Here is a 20,059-nt window from a genome sequence, read left to right as displayed (position 1 = left end):
TAACTTGGTACTTAAACTATTTGATCACTCCAATTCCTTATGGACCTCAGAAAGATAAATCCATGGTTGTTCCATTGTCGTTTGGAAGACCGTATTTGAATAGGATTTGAGCAGATAAGTGAACATTGCCTTATTTTTTGACATTCACACAGCCTGTGATACTTCATGGAGATGTGTAACATTGTATTGAAAACCACACAACAAACCCGTAGGGGTTAGTGCTGTCAGTGCACCTCACATGGTGCAGTGTAGGCATCACTAAAGGTTTTTAGCAGTGTTCCTTGCCCACCTAGCTGCAACCCCCTTTCATTCCTTTTACTGTACTTCAGTCATATCTTCCTTCCATCTTGCTACCCAATTTCTCCTAATTATATTTCATAGTGCAGCTGCGAGGTTTTCCTTCTTTTACACCTTTCAAACCTAGCGCCTCAGCGGCGTGGTTGGTATGGTATTAGTGTCCCACCTCGGTGGTCGCGGGTTCGATTCTCGGCCATTCCATTGAGGAGTGAGAGATGTGTATTTCTGGTTATAGAAGTTCACTCTTGATGTGGTTCGGAAGTCACGTAAAGCCGTTGGTCCCGTTGCTTAATAACCACTGGTTCCATGCAACGTAAAAGTACCATACAAACAAACCTTTCAAACTGGATTTCCTTTTCAGTGCTGAATGACCTCTTAGGGCCCAGTGCTTGGCCTTTGGCCTAAACTCTATATTCCATTGCATCACACAATAACAACATCAGTTCATGAAAATTTCCTTGACCTCGCTATGCAGTTGCAAATAGCTTTCCATTTACTAGTGTATATATAGTAGCTGTTAACATTACCTATTAGTTAGCAGTAGAATTAGAAATACAGGGAATCCCTGGCTTATGACAGGTTCAGCTTACGATGTTCTGAGGTTACAACGCATTTCAATTATATTTATCGGAAATTATTTCCAGGTTTAACACGCATGTTCTAGGGTTACGACGCTTACAACACTGATCTGGCAGAAGAGATATGACTCCAAAAATGCAAAATAATATTTGAAGGTTTTTTTTTTTATGAAAAATGTAATAAGAATGCAGTTTACATAGTTTTTAATGCACCCAAAGCCTTAAAAGTAAGGTTTTCTTAGGATTTTTTACTATGGTTTTTCCGCCGGCTTACGACGATTTTCGGCTTTACATCGATCGTCCCCCCCCCTGAAGAACGTAACCTCCATCGTCATCGTAACCCGGGGACTGCCGGTAACTCTTTCAGGCTAACTTTGCTATACGACACGTTTAGCCTATTTTAAACATTGCTATAGCTATAACAAAAGTAGATGCCTGAATCTTGTCAGGAGGCCTCCAGTTTTCTTTTGAAATAAAAGTAGCTAGGTTTTATAAAGATGTTGTGTTGCATCTTGTAATCAGATTCTTTTATCTAGAAGTAAGGGTCAAGAATTCTATATTGTAATTTATGAGTTTACTGGTGACCTAACCTTGCTTTGAGTGCCTCTTGAGTCATTGACCTCTTCGCTAACTGTTTACTGTAGTCTGGTAGATAAATCACCTGTAAGGTACGTCATGCTGCTGTTTGTCTCCTAGAAATTGAAACTATTCACAAAAACTGATCCTCGACTTAGAGAAGTGGTATATATGAGTAGATTTCGTACTAATATTCTCAATGGGAATATTTAGATTAAAATTGAAGCAGCAGAGAATAATGTGCAAGGTCCTGAGTCTGTAGTTGAATGAGAGTTGTACCTCTTGGCTGAGTTTCTGTTCTTGAAGAAAATAATAGTCAGTTGAGCACCTGTTTGTTTGTTTTTATTTGTTTGATTTTATGGTGTTTTTACGTTGCATGGAACCTGTGGTTATTCAGCAATGGGACCAACTGCTTTACGTGACTTCCGAACCACGTCAAGAGTGAACTTCTATCACCAGAAATGCCCATCTCTCACCCCTCAAGGGAATGCCCGAGAATCGAACTCGCGGCCACAGTTGAGCACCTGAGGCAGGATAATAAGGGTAATTTTGGAAAAGTCACTATGGTGCTTTGCTCTGCTTGTATTTTGTAAATGTCTTTCACTGTTTTCTCATCAGTATCGTAGCTCCTGCAGAATAGGAGTCTTTAGTTCTGTTTTAAATTTGCTTTCTACTTGTATGATGTTCGCTTCAGGCGGCATTTTGTTATATAGTCTTGGTAATCAGTACAGTAAAGCATTATCAGAATATGATGGTTGTTGACTGAAAATACAAAGCCGATTAGTTTAGATGACATATTGAAAACGAGGAAGGTTAGAATGTTTTTTTTTTTTTTTGTTATTCTGAATGCAAGTATTCAATTGTTATGTGATTTATATATATATATATATATATATATATATATATATATATATATATATATATATATATATTATATACATATATATATATATATATATATATATATATATATATATATATATAATATCTATATATATATATATATATATATATATATATATATATATATATATATATTATATATATATATATATATATATATATATATATATATATATACTATATACTATATATATATATATATATATATAATATATATATATATATATATATAATATATATATATATAGTATGATATATATATATATATATATATATATATATATATATATATATATATATATATATATATATATATATATATGTGTGTGTGTGTGTGTGTGTGTGTATACGATAGTATTTATTGTTAGTGGAAATTAATGAAAACTTATACAATGAAATTATGAAAAAAGATTGTATACGATCGTTCTCATCGAAATACACCAAAAATACAGCACAAACAATCCAATTTCTAAAGAAAAATACAGAGTAAAGTGGCTCTGTCATTCAAGGTGGAAACCAATGTAAGTGATGCAATTTACAACTCAAATTTCTTAATGAAAATAAGGTCTAATTCAAGATGGCCACCCATGAAGAAGCTTCTGGAAGTGTGTGTCTCTATTTCGCGCATCTCTATGTAAAACACCTCCCTGTGTCGTAAGTGCAGCCGGACATGTGAGGACGAGATCGTCTGCTGGAAATCGCGAAGCTGCAGTTATAGGCCCGAGTGGATCAGAATTGACTGAATATATTGCGTTGGTGAGGTATACCGTGGAATAAAATGGCTCAGCAGTTAACCAGTCTCTTCACCCGACTCGGCCAAGTAGGCTTCGGTGTCGCTGTCGTTGGTGGTGTCGTCCAATCGGCGTTGTATAATGGTGAGTTTTCTGTTAGGCCTTTATTGGCGACCAGGTCATTTGCTTACGTTATAATTACGAAAACAATAACGATTATAGTCGTAGATAGGTCATATTAGTTCAATTCTGTTCGAGCCAAAGCCTTTTAGATCGTGTTGTTCGGTTATAGGTGTAGAAAGGTTCCAATTTCGGTTTTAGGATAACCCGAGTAGCCTATTTGGTATGCCGGGATTTACCTAAGTTGTATTTTATGAATCCTAAACCAATTTACAGAAATAGGGTAAATGTTACTTAAAATTCTTGTTCTGTAGGTAAAACTGCATAGAAAAACCGCAACTGTCATAGTCTAGGCCGCCGCGGATAGCCTAAGTAGGCTACCCTAGATCTACCGGTAGATCTAGGGTACCTATCCGTGGCTGCCCAGACTATGGCAGTTGCTGTTTTTCTATGCAGTTTTACCTACTGAACAAGAATTTTAAGTAATTATATTCCGACGACTGTAATTAGCCCCCAGGGGCCAGTACTAAAAACGGCGAAATACATTGGACACCCCAATCCCTAGTGGATGTCGTCTTTGCGGTTTCGTTTCTTGCGGGGTAATTCTAAAGAATACTAGTTCCACACGAACTGCAAGGAACGTAACCGCGGATACGACATCCACTATAATAGGGATTGGGGCCGTCCATTGTATTTCGCCATGTTAAATACTGGCCCTCGGAGGTTAATTACAGTCGTCCGATTAAATATTACTTTAAATTCTTGTTCAGTAAGGAAAATATCATAGGAAAACGTCAGTTGCCATAGTCTAGGCCAGTGCGGATTGCTTCTGTAGAAATACAGTCTTTAAATGACAGGCGTCGGTAGACCTATAGTAATCTTTAATTATACCCAATTAGATATACTACCTATAGTATTAGCCAAGGTAATAGGGGTTACCTATCTTGATAATGCACACCGTAGGGTACGCCAGTTTTTCTAATTTGTGGTTGCATATTTCGTACAATTTAAGGTAATTTTCAATACAGGCCTAAACTTTTTTTTTATCATAAAATTAACATATAGGCTATGGGGCTAGTCAATGGTAAATATGTTTTTTGGGTTTATGGAGAAGCCAAATCTAGGCCTAGTAGCCTATAGGCCTAATGTATCAGTTAACAATTGTGGTAGGAAATCGTGTTATAGGTAGTAAAAAAAATACACTTCACATTTATCAACAGAACAATCATGAAAATATAAAAACACTATAACCTAGCAAGGACGGTAGGGCTACTTTCTAACCTAACCTAACCTAGGATACTGGCTCTTTACATGGCTGGACGACCAATCATGCAACATTAGGCAAATTTTAGTTAGGGTAGACTTCTTTTCCAGCTCCACAACACTGAAGGTGCTCTATGAGACCCACAGATTTGTTTGTCCCATACTACATAATTTTACTACATACTACACAATTGTTTGTCCCATACTACACAATTTTACTACATACTACACAATTGTTTGTCCCATACTACACATAAATTTTTTATTGTACTCTGTGAACTAAATCCATGCCCAAGTTAAGACTATGGTACCTTGTATACCTTCATTCTTCATTTTTGAAAGATCATTTATAACAGGACATGCAGCAGTGTCTGTTGAATGTAATTATAAAGAGGAAAATTATTCTGAGCTCCAGCGTTGTCAGAGAAGGAATTTCATGGCCGATTTCCAAGTGTGAAAGCAACTTGAGGAAGCTATGGGGTTTACCCATTTGTTTAGAACATTAAACTGGTAAACACTGTTTGAGTGGCATTCAGCACAACCAACCAATGAAGTTTTACAGAAATTAGGCCACTGTAAAATAATGAAATTAAAGAAATTTTTGTTAGTGTTTCCTTACAAGTAGAAATACCAGCCAGATTTTCCCTACCTCACTGGTTGGTCATTAACTGACTATTGCCTGCCATTGTAGAGTTGACACCTGTCAAGATTCAGATCTTCATTACACTTCCAGCTTCACCAATTACTCAAAATGTAAATAGATGGTAGGAGGTAACAATTGTTAATCCTGTAGGCATTACTTGCGGGTCTTTGCAGCATCCCTTTTGGCCCACAGCTGTAACTCCATCCATTCCATTTTACTATACCTCCAATCATATTCTTCTTTCCATTTGACTTTCTGCCCTCTTCTTTACATCGTTTCATAGGGCAACTGAATTGCTCAAAATATACTGTTATTTGATGAGTTGATTCTTTAAAAACAGTATACTGTTCAGGCAGTATAGCAATAAAAAAAATTGTTTTGGTATTTTTGAAACATGAAGGTTATTTGCAATTTTTGTACTGTATATTTTGCAGTACTAATTAATTTGAAGCATTTACTAATGTGGTGTAAATTTTTCAAAATAAATAAACTATGCAATTGAATAATAAGCTGTATAAACAAAACATTGCTTTAGCCTATAGTTTTCTGGGTAATTCTTCAGAAGCAGTCCGCACTGGATATTAAAATAAATAATCACCTACATGGAAAGAGCATGTGAAAAGCAATATAAAAAGCATAGTCATTATATGAGAGATTGAACGGGGTGGAATTAAATGAGCTTGATAAGTTTTTACCTCAAATTTTTCCTAATGTCGGGAGAGGTGTTTCCTCTATGGTAATGTTTACTTGTTCGATACGTAATACAAACCATCGGTCCTTTAACAATAGGAAGTAGCTAGCGGCAGCTGGAACGGTCGTAAGCTTCGAACAAGGGGAGAACGGTAGTTAACTGCTTGTCCGACAGTCGCGCGGAGGTAAACAAATCACTTTTGCTTTCGGCCGCGGGTGTGAAGGACGTGTTCGTCATCGCTCTCTGCCCGCTTCATCGTCGTATGCTTTGTTTATATTGTGTTTTCTACTAATGGTTTGTTTGACTTGAAAATGAAACTGTAAGTACACTGTTTTCATTTTCATTACTTAATTATGAACCAACATGGAGTTATCGCCGTAGATGCGGCGATTTCCTCTCTTTTCATGAATTGAACCTTGAATTATGCTCGGTGCCGAGGGCGGGCGCGCTCGCACCGAGTCATGTATTGTGGGCGAAAGTGTGTAATTGAAAAATGTAAGTACTCTTTTCATTATATGTTTGCCCTGTGCGTTCGTTACCGAGAGTGTGTTTGCGCTCGGCACGAGCCTTTTAATTTTGTATAATAGAATGCAATGAAAGTGGATTCGCAATTGCAATATTCTTTTCATTTCATTTATTTATTTGCATGAAAATTTAATTTGGATCAATTTTCGTTCTTACCCGGGAATTGATCCTTACGATTTTTTTTATGTGAAAATGAAATCGCAAGTGCAGTATTCTGTTTCATTTTCATATATATTTTATGATAGCATCATATTATTGGATCAAGTTTCCGTTCTTACCCGGGAATTGATCTTTTCCCCTTTAAGTTCTATGAAGTGAATCGCAAGGGCAGTATTCTGTTTCATTTTCATATTACTTTTCACTGCTGTGCGGGGGTAGGGGTGGGGAAGCGAAGGTCTGCCAGGAAGTCGTCGGAAAGCTCTCCGCGACTCCCTTGGTATCCGATTCTTCGTCTTCCTTCCTGCCCCCCGCTCAGCTTTTTCGTTGTATTTTGTATTTTGGGGTCTTCCTTGCGTTCGGGGTGGGGCATGTCTTCCCCCGTGCGTGAGGGAACCCCTCTTACTAATCTATCTATGTTACCGCAGGTGCTACATCCGTGGGGAGACGACCTTGGACAGGTATGGACCACCGCGGAGGCAGGGCGTGCCTAGCATCCACGGGCTGCTGCAGCGTCTAGCGAGGTCTGGGGCGGTCTCCACTACTACCACGGCCGCTTATGCTGCTCCCCCCCCTCCTGGTCTACACTCCCCATGCTGTCGAATGACGCCGTCTGCCGCTACTAGGGCCGCAGCCGTACCGAGGTGGGGTTGCCGCCGCCGCCTGTTTTCTTCGTGTTGCCTGCCCCAGACTTCCGCTGTTCCAGCAGCTCGACCCCTCCCCGGGACCAGGGCCGCCAGGACCCAGGTTCCGCTGGCTGCCGATGATTCTACGAGGCGATCGCGTGGGCCTGCCGTACCTGCCGCTGATGTGATTCCCGCTGTTGGCTTGGCTGTCCTTCTGGGTCTACCGCTGCCGCTGTTCCTGCCGCTCCTGAGCTGGTTGCTGTTCCTGTCGCTCCTGGTTCCTGTGCCTGTCCATGCTGGTCCTGCCCACGGTGTGTCTTCCCCAGTCCCAGGTCCTTCCGGACAGGTGGCAGTCGGGCGTGTTGCTTCGGCAATAGCCCCGGCTCCGGCCTGGATGGAGGACCTGACGACTGTCCTGCGTGAGCTGACGAGGAAGAGGAGAAGAGGAAGCTGTCATCTTCGTCTTCATCGTCTGCTGCTGCCTCTTCCCCTTCGACTTCTAAGGCCCATAAGCCGAAGAAGAAGAAGGCTGCCTTCCCCCCTAAGAAGTCTCCTTCGGGAACTTCTAAGGGCCCGTCCCACCTCGGTGGGACGGTGGGGGGGTCCTTCTGCTGGTCCTCCTGCTCCTTCGGGAGCGGGAGCCCGTCTCCCCTTCCGCAAGGAAGAGATAGACGGGGACCAGAGGAGTATCGGTTAGCTCTGGTACTTCCTCGCCTGGTGCTAGCGGCGATGCCGCTACGCCAGGTTTCCGGCTCGGTTTTCTCGTTCGCGAGAGATCCCGAGTGTAGTTTTTCTCCCTCGGGAGACCGTGCAGCCAAGTTTCGGCGCCAGAGTTCGCTCGGCGCCAAGACGCGGCACGGAGCAGAAGGCTGTGAGAGACGCTCAGGTGACTCTTGCCAGGCCAGCGGCCGCTCTTGCAGCGACCAGCTGGTAACCCGGGTATTCCCCCTAAGAAGGCTCCTTCGGACCTTCTAAGGGCCCGTCTCGCTCCGGCGATTCGGGGAGCTCTTCTGCTGGTCCTCCTGCTCCCTCGGGAACAGGGCCCGTCTTTTCTTCTACCAAGGAGAAGAAGACGGGGACCAGAGGAGTACCAGCTTCGCTGCACTTCCTCGCCTGGTTCTAGCGGTTCTTCTGCCGCTAAACCAGGATCCGCCTCGGCTTCTCGTTAGCGAGAAGTACGAGTGGACGGTCTCCCGCGGGAGACCGTCCAGCCAAAGTCTTGACGCCCGAGCTCGCTCGCTGTCAAGACCGAAGCGCGAGCAGAAGACTGGCGAGAGTCGTGCAGACGACGTTCGTCAGGCCAGTGGACGCTCTCGCAGCGACCAGCTGGCTGCTCGGGTTGACGTGACGGTCGCTGACCAGCCACGGATTGAGGCGAGGAAGGGGCCCCCTCCCCGCGGCCGTCGGTAACCAGCCAACGGCTGGTACCAGCGGCTCGACGCGCCGAGAGGACGCTCGCCGGTCTCACCGCGACAGCGAACCTAGCAGGTCACCTGACGCCGCTCCCATCGGGACCGGGCGAAGATGGTAACCAGCAACAGCTCGCCTGACGCTAGAGATCAGCGTCGACGTTCTCAGCCGAGCCTCTCGCCCCAGGCGAGCGGCAAGGCTAGGCCTGCTGCTCGATGCCCACCGCGGTGGGTTGACGATCAGCAGCAGCCCTCCAAGCACGCTGGTCCTGCCAGCGAGCTAGGGGGGGGCGTCAGGTCTGCCTCTCCTGTACCTTCAACCTCCTCGGGCTACACCGGGAGAAGCGAGGTACCTATGAGTGATCGCGAGAGGTGCGCCGCTCGCGATCCCGCTATGACGCCGTATGGACCAGGCACGGTTCTAGGACCGACCAGGACCATACGTGCAAGTAGCTGGAGGCGACCGTCAGGGGTCTGCCGCTTTTCCTCCTTCGGAAGGAGGAGTATCTCGGGATCTGTTCTTGTTGGAAGGACTGGACGGTCCTACTCCGCAAGACGCGGTTACTCCCGAGATACAGAGGAGATTACAGAAGTCATTAAGCTGATTCGTCAGCATAATGACCTTGCGGAAGGATTGCCCGCTCCCACCAGCAGAGCCCACTCTCTTGCTCGAGTCGTTTTGGGGCCCGAGAGGGAACCCAAACCGACGGTGGGTTCTGCCGCGATCGGAGCTTGCCGATTTCTGTTCTCGAACCAGTGTCTCTCGTCTACCGGACAAGAAGGCTCGATCAGTTCTGGCCGGTCGATCAAGCTACTTCCACCTCCTCTACTGCGACAGCGGCGTTTCTACGTGTCTTCGGACACCGTATTTAAATACTCCTTCGGTCCTCCTGAGAGGTTTCGACCTCGACGAGGACTGGAATGAGTCGGAGGACGGTATCGGCGGCTCCCCCGTCAGGTGTCGATCAGCCCCACCCAGACGACGTTCACAGTGGCGGCAGACCCTTACCTACAGTGAGAGTTCGTAACCCTCCGCGGGGAAAACGTTTTCTCCTGACGATACGTTTTCCCAGACTCTGAGAGACCATCGCCGCAAGGCGATGGCTGCTCCTATTCTTCTCCAACTGCTAGTTCCACTGGGAAGGCGCAGCGAGTATCCAATTCCATCCCCCATTCCCTCTCTCCTTACGGCTACGAGGGAAAGGGGAGGGATCCTACAGAGATTTCTCTGTAGGATCCCACGTTCGGGGGACTGCGCTACCGGGGGGACCTTCGGGTCCTACCTGACGTAAGCCCCGGTCGTTAGGAGGGATCCTGCCCCATTCTCGATTTCTACGGGAATCGAGAGGACCACCAGCCGATATCGTTTGACGAAATTCGGTGGGGGTTTCGCAGACTGCTTAGAATTCTAAGGAATTTCTAGCGCATTCAGAGTGTTCGAGTTTTTTACGATCTCCAAACACTTAGGCGAGACCACGGTCCTAAAGTGAGCGAGACGAGAATCCCCGATGTTACATGATAATCGGGAACCTCGCCTATGCTCGAATTCCTGGAATTTCTAGCATTGGGAAGAAGACTGCTGATGAAAGAACTATCTTACAGTAGGCGACCAACCTGGAATAGAGAAGATCGGACGGGAATATCCAGTTTGGCTTGAACTATCGTCTTTAGTATTCTGTTCACCATTGAAGCTTTCCTTCGAGGAAGACTTCTCCTTCACTCTTTGATAGAGATCGAAGGTGGTCGATCTCCAATCCATATTTTGTTTCTTGAAGGAAAGAATTTAGGATGGAGATCGTTGTTCAGAATCCTACAAATATATACGTATATTAACCTCGCGACATGATTCTACTAAGCAGTTGAATTGTCCGAGGGGGTAGGCGCATATCCTAGTTTATCTACGGATTGCGACTTAGAAGAGAAGTATTCTAATTGAACTGCAACTCGGGGTTGCCTGCAACCTCCCAGGAGTTTTCAGTTTCAATTTTATATACTTATGGTTTTGTCACGACAACACCATTTCAACTTTTATAATTTACCGAAATTCGTTTCGCCTAAATATAATTGCTCGAGCATATCTTTTATGCTCGGTAGTTCTAGCCGAACGCATTCCTTCATGGAATAATGGATTACATGGCAACTCAGGATGACGAGTCGGCGAGAGCTCAGGCTCCAACTACTACGTATTGAACTGCCTGACAGCAGCTCAGTATCAGCCTGGGCCTCCGAGATGCACGGTCAGTTATGTCTCTCTCTCCCCTGGTTTGATTGACTACCGAACCGTATCTCTGCCCAACAATCATGGACTTAGGTCTCTGATTAATGGGGATTCTCGCAATAATGAAGGACCATTTACTGCTGTGACGCTAGAGTCCATCGCCTTCGGACATTGCGAGAATTTTCAATAGAGATATCTCTTGGACTCTTTTCATCTTTCTGTTTACCGCACGGTAAACAGAAGTCTGTACAAGTCTCCCGCTGCATCGCACTGCGATAATGCGAATGATTTTGCAGACATCTGAGTTTGTCTTCAAAATATCTCTTATTCGTAGGTGTACAATTGTTCATTGTTCAACCCGAATTACGAGATCTGTCAGAAGACATCGCCTACTCTCGACCTGACAGCTCTACTTCCAAATGTTCAGCCCATGAGAAGCAGTTCTTCAGGCGGTTTTCCCCTGTGTTTTCATTACTGAAGAACGCCCCGCTTTCATTGCAACTACGACTTCTCACCGGACAGCAATGAAATAGCGGTTAGCGTTTTCAGTCATTTGTAAGCACAGGTTATGAATCTTGAGAATCCTTCTCTCGATTCGTCTGAAGACGTAGGTTGCATTCAATATCTACCTTCGTCTTCAACGGTACATAGTGTTGTTTCTCCTTAGCTGAGATTCAACAACCATGAGATGTTTTGCCTTCAGGGACCTCGGTCTCTAGAAGGCAATTGACTTTCGCCTGTTGGGCACATGCCTTAAGAGAATCATCACCTCGCTGTCGGCATTGGTGACAAACAAATACATTATTTGTTTGGTCTCTCGGCATAACCCTTTTAAGGCGAAGGTCACGTGACTTACTCGGATGCTTTGACAACTGCCTCCTACCGAACGCAGTCAGTCGGCAGCTGTCAGAGCGCCCGAGTCAGTTACGAACTACGCTGTTGACTTAGTTCGTTGTTACACAGCAATCATTACTTCGTTTTAATAGCTTGTCACGTACCCATACCATTGACACCCACCATGGAGTGTCGGAGGGGTCCTATCCACTACCGAGAACTTCGCTGCATGGGGATAGGAGGATGCGAGAGACTTCGTGGCAAACGGACAGACCAGTATGGGTACTGGACATCACCGAAGTAGAGAAGAGGAATAGGTCATGCGACTATTTCCTGCTTTTCCTCTGACGAACTGCATGACTTCTCCTGCGAAGTCAAGCATCCAGGGATGGGGATCCGTGACGCTCGATTCGTACCGAAACTTCGTAGCGAAGACTCAGAAACCCTTCGGTCCCTGACGATTGGTTCGAGTCGTCACAATCCCCTCCCTAATGGACTTCACCGCCTTCGATGCGAAGGAGATGCTGCCTTGTCCGCAAGAACTTCTCCGTGGCGCAGGTACTTGAAGGCAGGGGTCTGGTCCAACCAGACACATGCCCTTCTTCTACCTTCGGGATATTGCACAGGTCCTTGGATCTTTTTCCTTGGGACCGTGGTGGCTGCTCAACACGTTGTGTAGCGAACCCAGACCCTCGCAGGCTGAACAGCATCGAGTCCTGGTGTGACCGTAAGAATGGATGAGTGAATGAGAGTGTGACTGGCTCCTCTTCCCATCTTTTTCTTCCCCTCTACACCTGTGGTTAGAGGGCACGGTCGTCACCCTGCTGGATTAGGACAAGATGCAGGTGAGCTACTCAACAGAGCCCCATCCTATCCCTTTCACTAGGGATAGGAGCGTATATCCACCACTCCTCCAACAGGGGGAGGAAGTGGATGCCAGCTTGAGACAACCCATACTTTATGTTGCCTCTTGCAAACAGGAACAAGTTCTTGCTTGCTGGTACGAAGAGATACGCTTGCCTCTCTCTTAGTACTCGGCCCAGAGGTCTGACCATTGATCCTGCGGTGCACACCCTAATCAATCGGACAGAGGCTTGGATCCCTCCCCTCGCTCTTACGACCAGGGAGGCATTCCAGGGATGGACGAACACCAGTCTGTTCATCAAAAGACTCAGATTCCTCCCACCAAGAAGTGAGTCTTCCTATTGTTAAAGGGACCGATGGTTTGTATTACGTATCGGAAACAAATGACAATTTGGTCGAAAATTGCATTTTTTCCTAACTATACAAACCTGAGGTCCTTTACATATAGTCCTCCTCATGCCACCCCTCACTCTGCGTATTTTGCATGGGCCAAAAGCAAAAGTGATTTGTTTACCTCCCGCGCGACTGTCGGACAAGCAGTTAACTACCGTTCTCCCCTTGTTCGAAGCTTACGACCGTTCCAGCTGCCGCTAGCTACTTCCTATTGTTAAAAGGACCTCAGGTTTGTATAGTTAGGAAAAATGCAATTTTCGACAAATTGTCATTTTTAATAAGCCCTCTTAACTTATTTTCTTACGCAAAACAACCAGAAAGGAGTGCTTTGCAGCAATAATAATAATTGGGAGTACCTACTGATTCGCGGGCCCACTCGACCGCCGACCGAAATCGGCGGAAGAACACCAAAGCCAATATGGCGGCGATACCAAACAACTACAAACAAAGTAGGGAGCGAACTACATATCGGCGACCATCGATATTTGTGCTGTCAGTAAGGCCGTAGCGGAACGGCGCTTCGCGCCTTATCCTCATATTTAAAGATTCTTGGCAAGCACGGCATGTACGGCAAGAGGTAATGTTGCGCTGCGCGCGCTAGCCACGGTTTACAGTAAGGCTACTTACCGTGGCGGATGGATTTGGGTGTCACATCGCTTACGCCGATGTCCTTTCGTCACTACAGAGCGATCACACCTAAAGGCGTTCCTGTTGTAGTCCATCCGACAAATAGCTCCACAACACTCAGTTTTTTTGGCTGTAGAATTAAATTATGTCTCAGAGCATATTCAATCACAACTTCTTTACCACCACCACTAGACAAATAATGATAAAATTCACCATAACCCACATTGTACTGCAAACAATCGGTAGGAAATCGAAGGTCTCTGTCAAAATTAATGCCAGAAGGGCCAGCCACTGCCTCTGCCATAGCTACAGGAAGACAAAAAGCCGGTTTTTGTTTCATTTTTCGAGTATTCAGTCAAACAAGGATACCAGTGGACACTGGACAGCTAACTTTATTACTTCGCTGAAATGCTAGTGAAACTTAGTTTGTTCCGACACGGCATACACCTTCGGTCCTTTTACAATAGGAAGGTACTAGCGGCAGCTGGATAGGTCGTAAGCTTTCTTTCGAACAAGGGGTTCGGTAGTTAACTGCTTGTCCGACAGGCGCGCGCGCGGCGACTGGGAGGTAAACAAATCACTTTTGCTTTCGGCCTCACAGCGATTTTTGTGGACAGTGCTGTCGCTGTTCGCGCTACTCTGCCCCAGCTTCTCGTCGTTTGCTTTCTTAAGTATTGGTTGTGTGTGTATGAAAGAGTTAATTGTAAGTACAATCATTCTCTCTTTTCATATTAATTTACATAATTGTTATGATGGAATCTCCTCGCCTCGCTACCCCACGGAGACTATGCCCGGGTACCGAAGGGCGTAAATGCGGGAAGTTCCGCTCTTTCCCGGAGATAGACCCTCATATTTTGTGTGCTCGGTGTCGGGGGCGCGAATGCACCCGAGCCGAGCCTTGTGATGTGTAATGATTGGTGGCGGCAGGCGCAGTGGACTTTGTATGAGGGCAGGAAGAAGCGAAGGCCTGCGAAGGAGTCGTCGGAAAGCTCTCCCGCGACTCCTTTGGTGACGGACACTTCGTCTTCTTTCCTGCCGCCCGCTCAACTTCCATGTCTCGCGCCCTTCCCCTTCGGGGGGGGTGTCTAGGTCCTTCTCTTCTCCTGACTTGTCGACGTTAGTGGGGAGGAGGGCTGCTAGATACCCTGACGTCCAGTTGTACTCTGGGTCCTCTATCCGTTCGTCTTTCGCGCGCGAGCGGGTAGAGGATCCTCCTAATCACCCGACTTTTGCCTCCTCAGGTGCGGTTGCCGCGAAGGATGACCTCGGACAGGTGTGGGCATCGTTTGGGTTGGGGTTGGCAGGGCGTGCCGAGTGTCCAGGGGCGCTCTACCATCTCGCTGGCGCCGTGGCGGTCACCCATGCAACGGTCTCGACCACCACCACGACCCTTACAACACCCGGCTACGCTTCACCTCCTCACCTGGTGTACACCCAGCACGCGGTCTCTGTGACACCCACTACATCGGTGCAGGGGGCCAGTCGGCCGTAACTCGGGGGAGTGTGATGCGCCACCTGGGTTTGCCGTGGCTGCCGCGAACCGGACTTCGTGTGCCCAAAGAGCTCGCCCCTGGACCTCCCACCGGTACCTAGGATGTTCGGTGCCGCTGGTCCGCCCATCTGGGACCGCCTACACAGTCTGCCGTACCTGCCGTGACCACTGCTTTGCCGTTCCTGTACCTGCTCCTGCTGTCTCGTCTGCCGTTCCTGTGATGCCTGCCCCAACCTGCTGATGTTGTTCCTGTTTCCTGGCTCCGCTGCTCCGATGCTGATCTGTTCGGGACAGGTGCGTCCGGGCCCTGTTGCTTCGGCAACAGCAGCCCCGGCTCCGTCCTGGATGACAGATCTGACGTCGGTCCTGAGAAGGTTGACGAAGAAGAAGAAGAGAGGAAGGTGTCGTCGTCGTCTTCATCGTCTTCTCGTCGTCGTCGTCGTCTGCCGCCTCTTCCCCTTCTTCTTCTAAGGCCCCCCGCCGAAGAAGAAGAAGAAGGTCGCCTCCCCCCCCCCTAAGAAGTCTCCTTCGGGAACTTCTAAGGGCCCGTCTCGCTCTGGTGAGACGGGGGTTCTTCCGCTGGTCACCCTGCTCCTTCGGGGGCAGGACCCGTCTCTTCTTCCGCAAGGAAGAAGACTACGGGGACCAGAGGAGTGCCGGCTACACCGGCACTTCCTCACCTGCTGTCAGTGGTTCGGCCACAGCAGCAGGGTCCGTCTCGGCCGCTCGTTCGCGAGAGGGTACCGAGTGTACGGTCGCCTACCAGCGACCGTGCCGACAGCCAGGAACCAGACCTCTGAGTCCGCTCAGCGTCAGGTTCGCGGCACGGAGCGGAAGACTGGTGACAGCCGCTCACGCGACTCTCACCAGACCAGCTCTCGCTCTCGCGGCGAGCAGCTGGCTACACCCGGGCGGGACGTGACGGTCCATGACCGGCCACGGGCTGAGGCTGGGAAGAGGTCCCCCCGTTCGTTCCGGCACCAGCCACGGCTGGTACCAGCGAACTGACGCACCGTGAGGATACGCACCGATCTCACGTGACAGTGGAGCTCGCCGGTCGCCTGACCGTCACTCTCACAGAGAGCGATCGGGTTACGGCGACCAGCACCAGCTCCTCTGACACACGAGACCGGGCCGCTGTTCTCGGTCCAGCCGTTCTCCACAGCGAGACGGCTCGACTAGGTCTGCAGCTCGATCGCCACCTAGGCGGTTGGCGATCGCCTGCAGTCCCTTCCAAGCCCGCTGGTTCTGCCAGCGAGCGAGGAGGGAGCGTCAGGTCTTCCTCTCCCATACCTTCAACCTCCTCGGGTTACACCGGGAGGGGCGAGGTATTGAGGAGTGATCGTGAGGGGTGCGCCCTTCAGGATCCCACCACGTCGTCGTACGTACCAGGCTCGGTTCTCGGACCAGCCAGGTCGTACGCACAGGTGGTTGGAGGAGACCGAGTAGGGGTCTGTCGCTGCTCCTCTCCTTGAGGGAGGAGGGTCTCGGGAGGTGCTCCTGTTTGAGGGACTGGACGGTCCGACTCCGCAGGACGCAGTCACTCCTGAGATCCAGAGGAACTTTGCCGAGGTTATTGCGCTGATTCGTCAGCACAACGACCTCGGGGAAGGATCGCCGCTCCACCATCCGAGCCCACGTCCCGGCTCGAGTCGTTCTGGGGCCCGAAGAGGGAACCCAGGACCGACGGTGGGTTTGCCGCGTTCTGAGCTTGCGGACTCAGTGCTGGACCAGGTTGAATCGCTTGTCTCCGGACAAGACGGTTCTCTCAAGTCTGGCAGGTCGAGCAAGCTGCTTCCACCTCCTCTGCTGCGACAGCGGCGTTTTTACGTTGCCATCCGAAGACCCGATGCCGCCCAAACAGGTGAACCCGGAGTTAGCCAGGCTAACTCCGGGTGTGTCTCTGCAGCAGCTCCTGTCCGAGAACCTGTGGTTCTCGCAGCAAGAGGCACTCGGCCTGGAATCTACGCCATGGCAGCTTTCCAGGCCGTCTCCTGGCTAGATCTGTGGTCCCTCACAGTATCTAAGGTTCGCATGGCCAACTCGGGGGAATTTCTCCCCGAAAGATTGACTCGGCCTTCAGGCAGACTTTGCCAGTCCTGGGGGAAGAGCCATCTCCTTCCTTGCCCACCAGACGGTGAACCTGTGGGCCAACCTGGTTTCTCCGACGAAGGGCGGGACGCTGTCCTTACTCGGGTTTCCAGGGCGGCTGGGCGTGAAGCGGCGTTGGGACTTCGCAACGGACCTTTACGGAGTTCCACGTCTCTCTTCCCAGGAGAGATGGTGGACGCTGCGGTGGACAGACGGCGCACTGACGACAGTGACCGGCTGGTTCACAGGCAGTCTCGAAGGCTTCTGGGCAGCCTAGGACTGCGGCCAAGTCTAAGAGCTCGGCTAGCGCTTCCTCGGTGGCTAAGACGGTAGCTGCGTCGAAGCCCCGGGGAATGACTCTGTCTTCTTCGACTGTTCTGGCAAGGAGGGGGCCGTAACCAGCCCTCCTCCCAGCCCTCCTCCTCCCGTGGAGGCTCTGGGAAGAAGTCGAAGAAAGGGGGGAAACGCTAGGGACGGCGTTTCCCCCCCTCACCTGCTGCCGGAAGTGGGGGGGTGCCTGGCCAGCCATTGGGCAACTTGGCAGCGCTACGGCGCCGAGACCTGGATGTAGATGTCCTTCGGGAGGGATATCTATTACCCTTCGAATCTCGGCCACCCCTCCACCAACCCGGTCCAACAGCAGTCGTACGTTCCAGGGTCATCGAAGGACGTAGCACTGAGACAGGAGATCAAGACCATGCTGAGCAAAAGAGAGCTGTAGAAATCGTCACGGATCAGTCACCGGGCTTTTACAGTCGACTCTTCCTGGTGGAAAAGTCTACGGGAGGCTGGCGCCCGGTGATAGATCTCTCTCCCCTGAACCGGTTTGTTCGCCAGACCCGGTTCACGATGGAGACGGCACGCTCAGTGCTCGACTCCATCAGGGGGAGAACGATTTCATGCTTTCAGTGGACTTGAAGGATGCGTATTTCCAAATACCTCCCATTCATGGGCAGTCCTCCAGAAAGTACTCCGCTTCCAAAATCCTCGACGGGGACGTGTACCAGTTCAGGGCACTTTGCTTCGGTCTCTCAACCGCCCCACAGGTGTTCACGCAAGAGTGTTCACTCTGGTGTCTGCTTGGGCCCATTCGCACGGGATACGTCTGATAGGTATCTCGACGATTGGTTTAGTCCTGGCGAGCTCCCGCTCGCAGTTGCTACAGGACAGGGCGGGATCGACTGCTCGAGTTCTGTCGCGATCTGGGGATCGTTGTGAACTTCGAGAAGTCCGATCTCGAGCCCAAGCAGAGGATGAAGTACCTGGGTATGCTGATCGACACGGTAGCAGGGCGAGTCTTCCCCGCAGACTCGCGGATCAGCAGGTTCAGGGAGGCAGCCAACCAGTTCCTGTCTCGGCAGGAACAGGCAGCTCAGCGATGGCAAGTCGTGATAGGACACCTGTCGTCACTCGAGAAGTTAGTCCCTCACGGGCGTCTTCACCTGCGGTCTCTTCAGTGGAGACTAAAGGAGAGTTGGTCACAGGCGACGGATCCCCCAAGCTTTCCAGTGTCACTGACACAGGAGGTGAGGCAGGACCTAGCCTGGTGGCTGGACGACAGGAACCTCTTAAGAGGATGTGCCCCCTGCGCACTCCCCCCCCGGACATGCAGCTGTTCTCAGACGCATCGACCGAGGGAGTGGGGCGCACACCTGGAGGAGTTGCTGACTTCAGGAGTGTGGGACGAGAACGACAAGCACCTTCACATCAATGTACTGGAACTCAAGGCAGCGTTCCTCGCTCTCCAAGAGTTTCAGGACCGCTTGATGGGACACTCAGTGGTGTTGATGTGCGACAACACCACGGTGGTGGCTTACGTCAACAAACAGGGGGGACTAGTGTCTCTCCCGTTGTACCAGTTGACTCGGCAGGTGCACGAGTGGGACCGAGGCCACACTCAATAGAGCTGTCGGCACGCTACATTCCAGGGAAGAGGAATGTAGTAGCAGACACGCTCAGCCGTCGGGATCAGGTGATAGGAACCGAATGGTCTCTACACCAGGACGTGGCGGAAAGGCTCTTCGACCTGTGGGGGCGACCAGTCGTGGATCTGTTCGCCACCCGGCACAACAGGAAGCTCCAGGTGTTCTTCTCGGCCGTGCCGGACCCATGGGCAGCTGCAGAGGACGCTCTTCAACACCCGTGGGACAACCTCTTCGCCTATGCCTTTCCCCGTTCAGCCTGATTCGCAAGGTGATCAGTCGAGCACTGGTCACCCCGAATCTCAGGATGATCCTGGTGGCTCCCAAATGGCACAGGCCATTTGGTATCCGGACCTGCTGGCTCTTCTCGCAGGAGAAACCGAGAGAGATTCCCCCTTGGCAACCTTCTCGCCCAGCCACACGTCGAGCGGTACCACCGAGCAGTCAGTCTCTACGTCTTCACGGCTGGCTGTTATCCACCATCTCTTGCGAACGAGAGGCTTTCTCGTAGCGCAGCAACAGAGATGGCTGGAAACGTTCGTCAGTCCTCTGCAAGCTGTGTACCAGGGGAAGTGGGCCGTCTTCTGTGATTGGTGTCGTAGACGGGGTCTATCTCCTCTCAGAGCCACTCTTCAGCAGGTAGCGGATTTCCTCGTTTATTGTAGTGTCTTACCGAACAATTATAGAGCCGTGATTTCCACGAGCGGCAGGATACTAAATTCAAATTTAGCGCGTCGGCGTCGCCAACACTGGTGGTGATGACGTCATCTCCCTCCACTCGCGGGAGAACCAGGTACAAACTGCCCAGGTGAATCCAATTCTTTTCCTGCCGGCGTCCGGTGAACATCGGTGGTCGGTGCGGTTGGAGACTTTTGCTTCGCTTTTTTTCTGGTGGAATTGATCTTCGGAATTGGTGAAGTACTCTTTTTGGCGTTGTTGTTATTTTGCTTATTTTTATTTAGGCGTTGCCATGTCGGATTCTAGTCCGTCGGGAGTTAGGTTTTGCATCTCAGGATGTAAAAACTAGATTATCCAAGTTAGAATATGATTCTCACACTAAATGTGTTAAGTGTAGGGACAGGTGTTGTTCAGCAGATCGA

At 49.3% G+C, this 20,059-nt stretch overlaps 1 protein-coding gene across 2 annotated transcripts in view; it reads left to right on the top strand.

Annotated features, from left to right (window-relative positions):
- LOC135196396 (prohibitin 1-like) overlaps window positions 1-20,059 on the top strand; it is a 98,309-nt gene that overhangs the window by 33,592 nt on the left and 44,658 nt on the right. The window contains exon 1 of one of the 2 annotated variants that reach the window (XM_064223200.1): window positions 2,987-3,229. The exons of the other annotated variant lie outside the window; for it this stretch is intronic. Within the exon in view, the coding sequence (XP_064079270.1) occupies window positions 3,133-3,229 (97 nt within the window). The 5' untranslated portion in view covers window positions 2,987-3,132. Of the gene's footprint in view, window positions 1-2,986; window positions 3,230-20,059 lie in introns of those variants that run through there. 2 annotated transcript variants of the gene reach the window in all.

Source organism: Macrobrachium nipponense, chromosome 17 (assembly GCF_015104395.2).
Source record: "Macrobrachium nipponense isolate FS-2020 chromosome 17, ASM1510439v2, whole genome shotgun sequence".
NCBI lineage: Eukaryota > Metazoa > Arthropoda > Malacostraca > Decapoda > Palaemonidae > Macrobrachium > Macrobrachium nipponense.
Note: the sequence above shows the minus strand (reverse complement) of the source record. Positions and strands in the feature narration are given on the sequence as shown.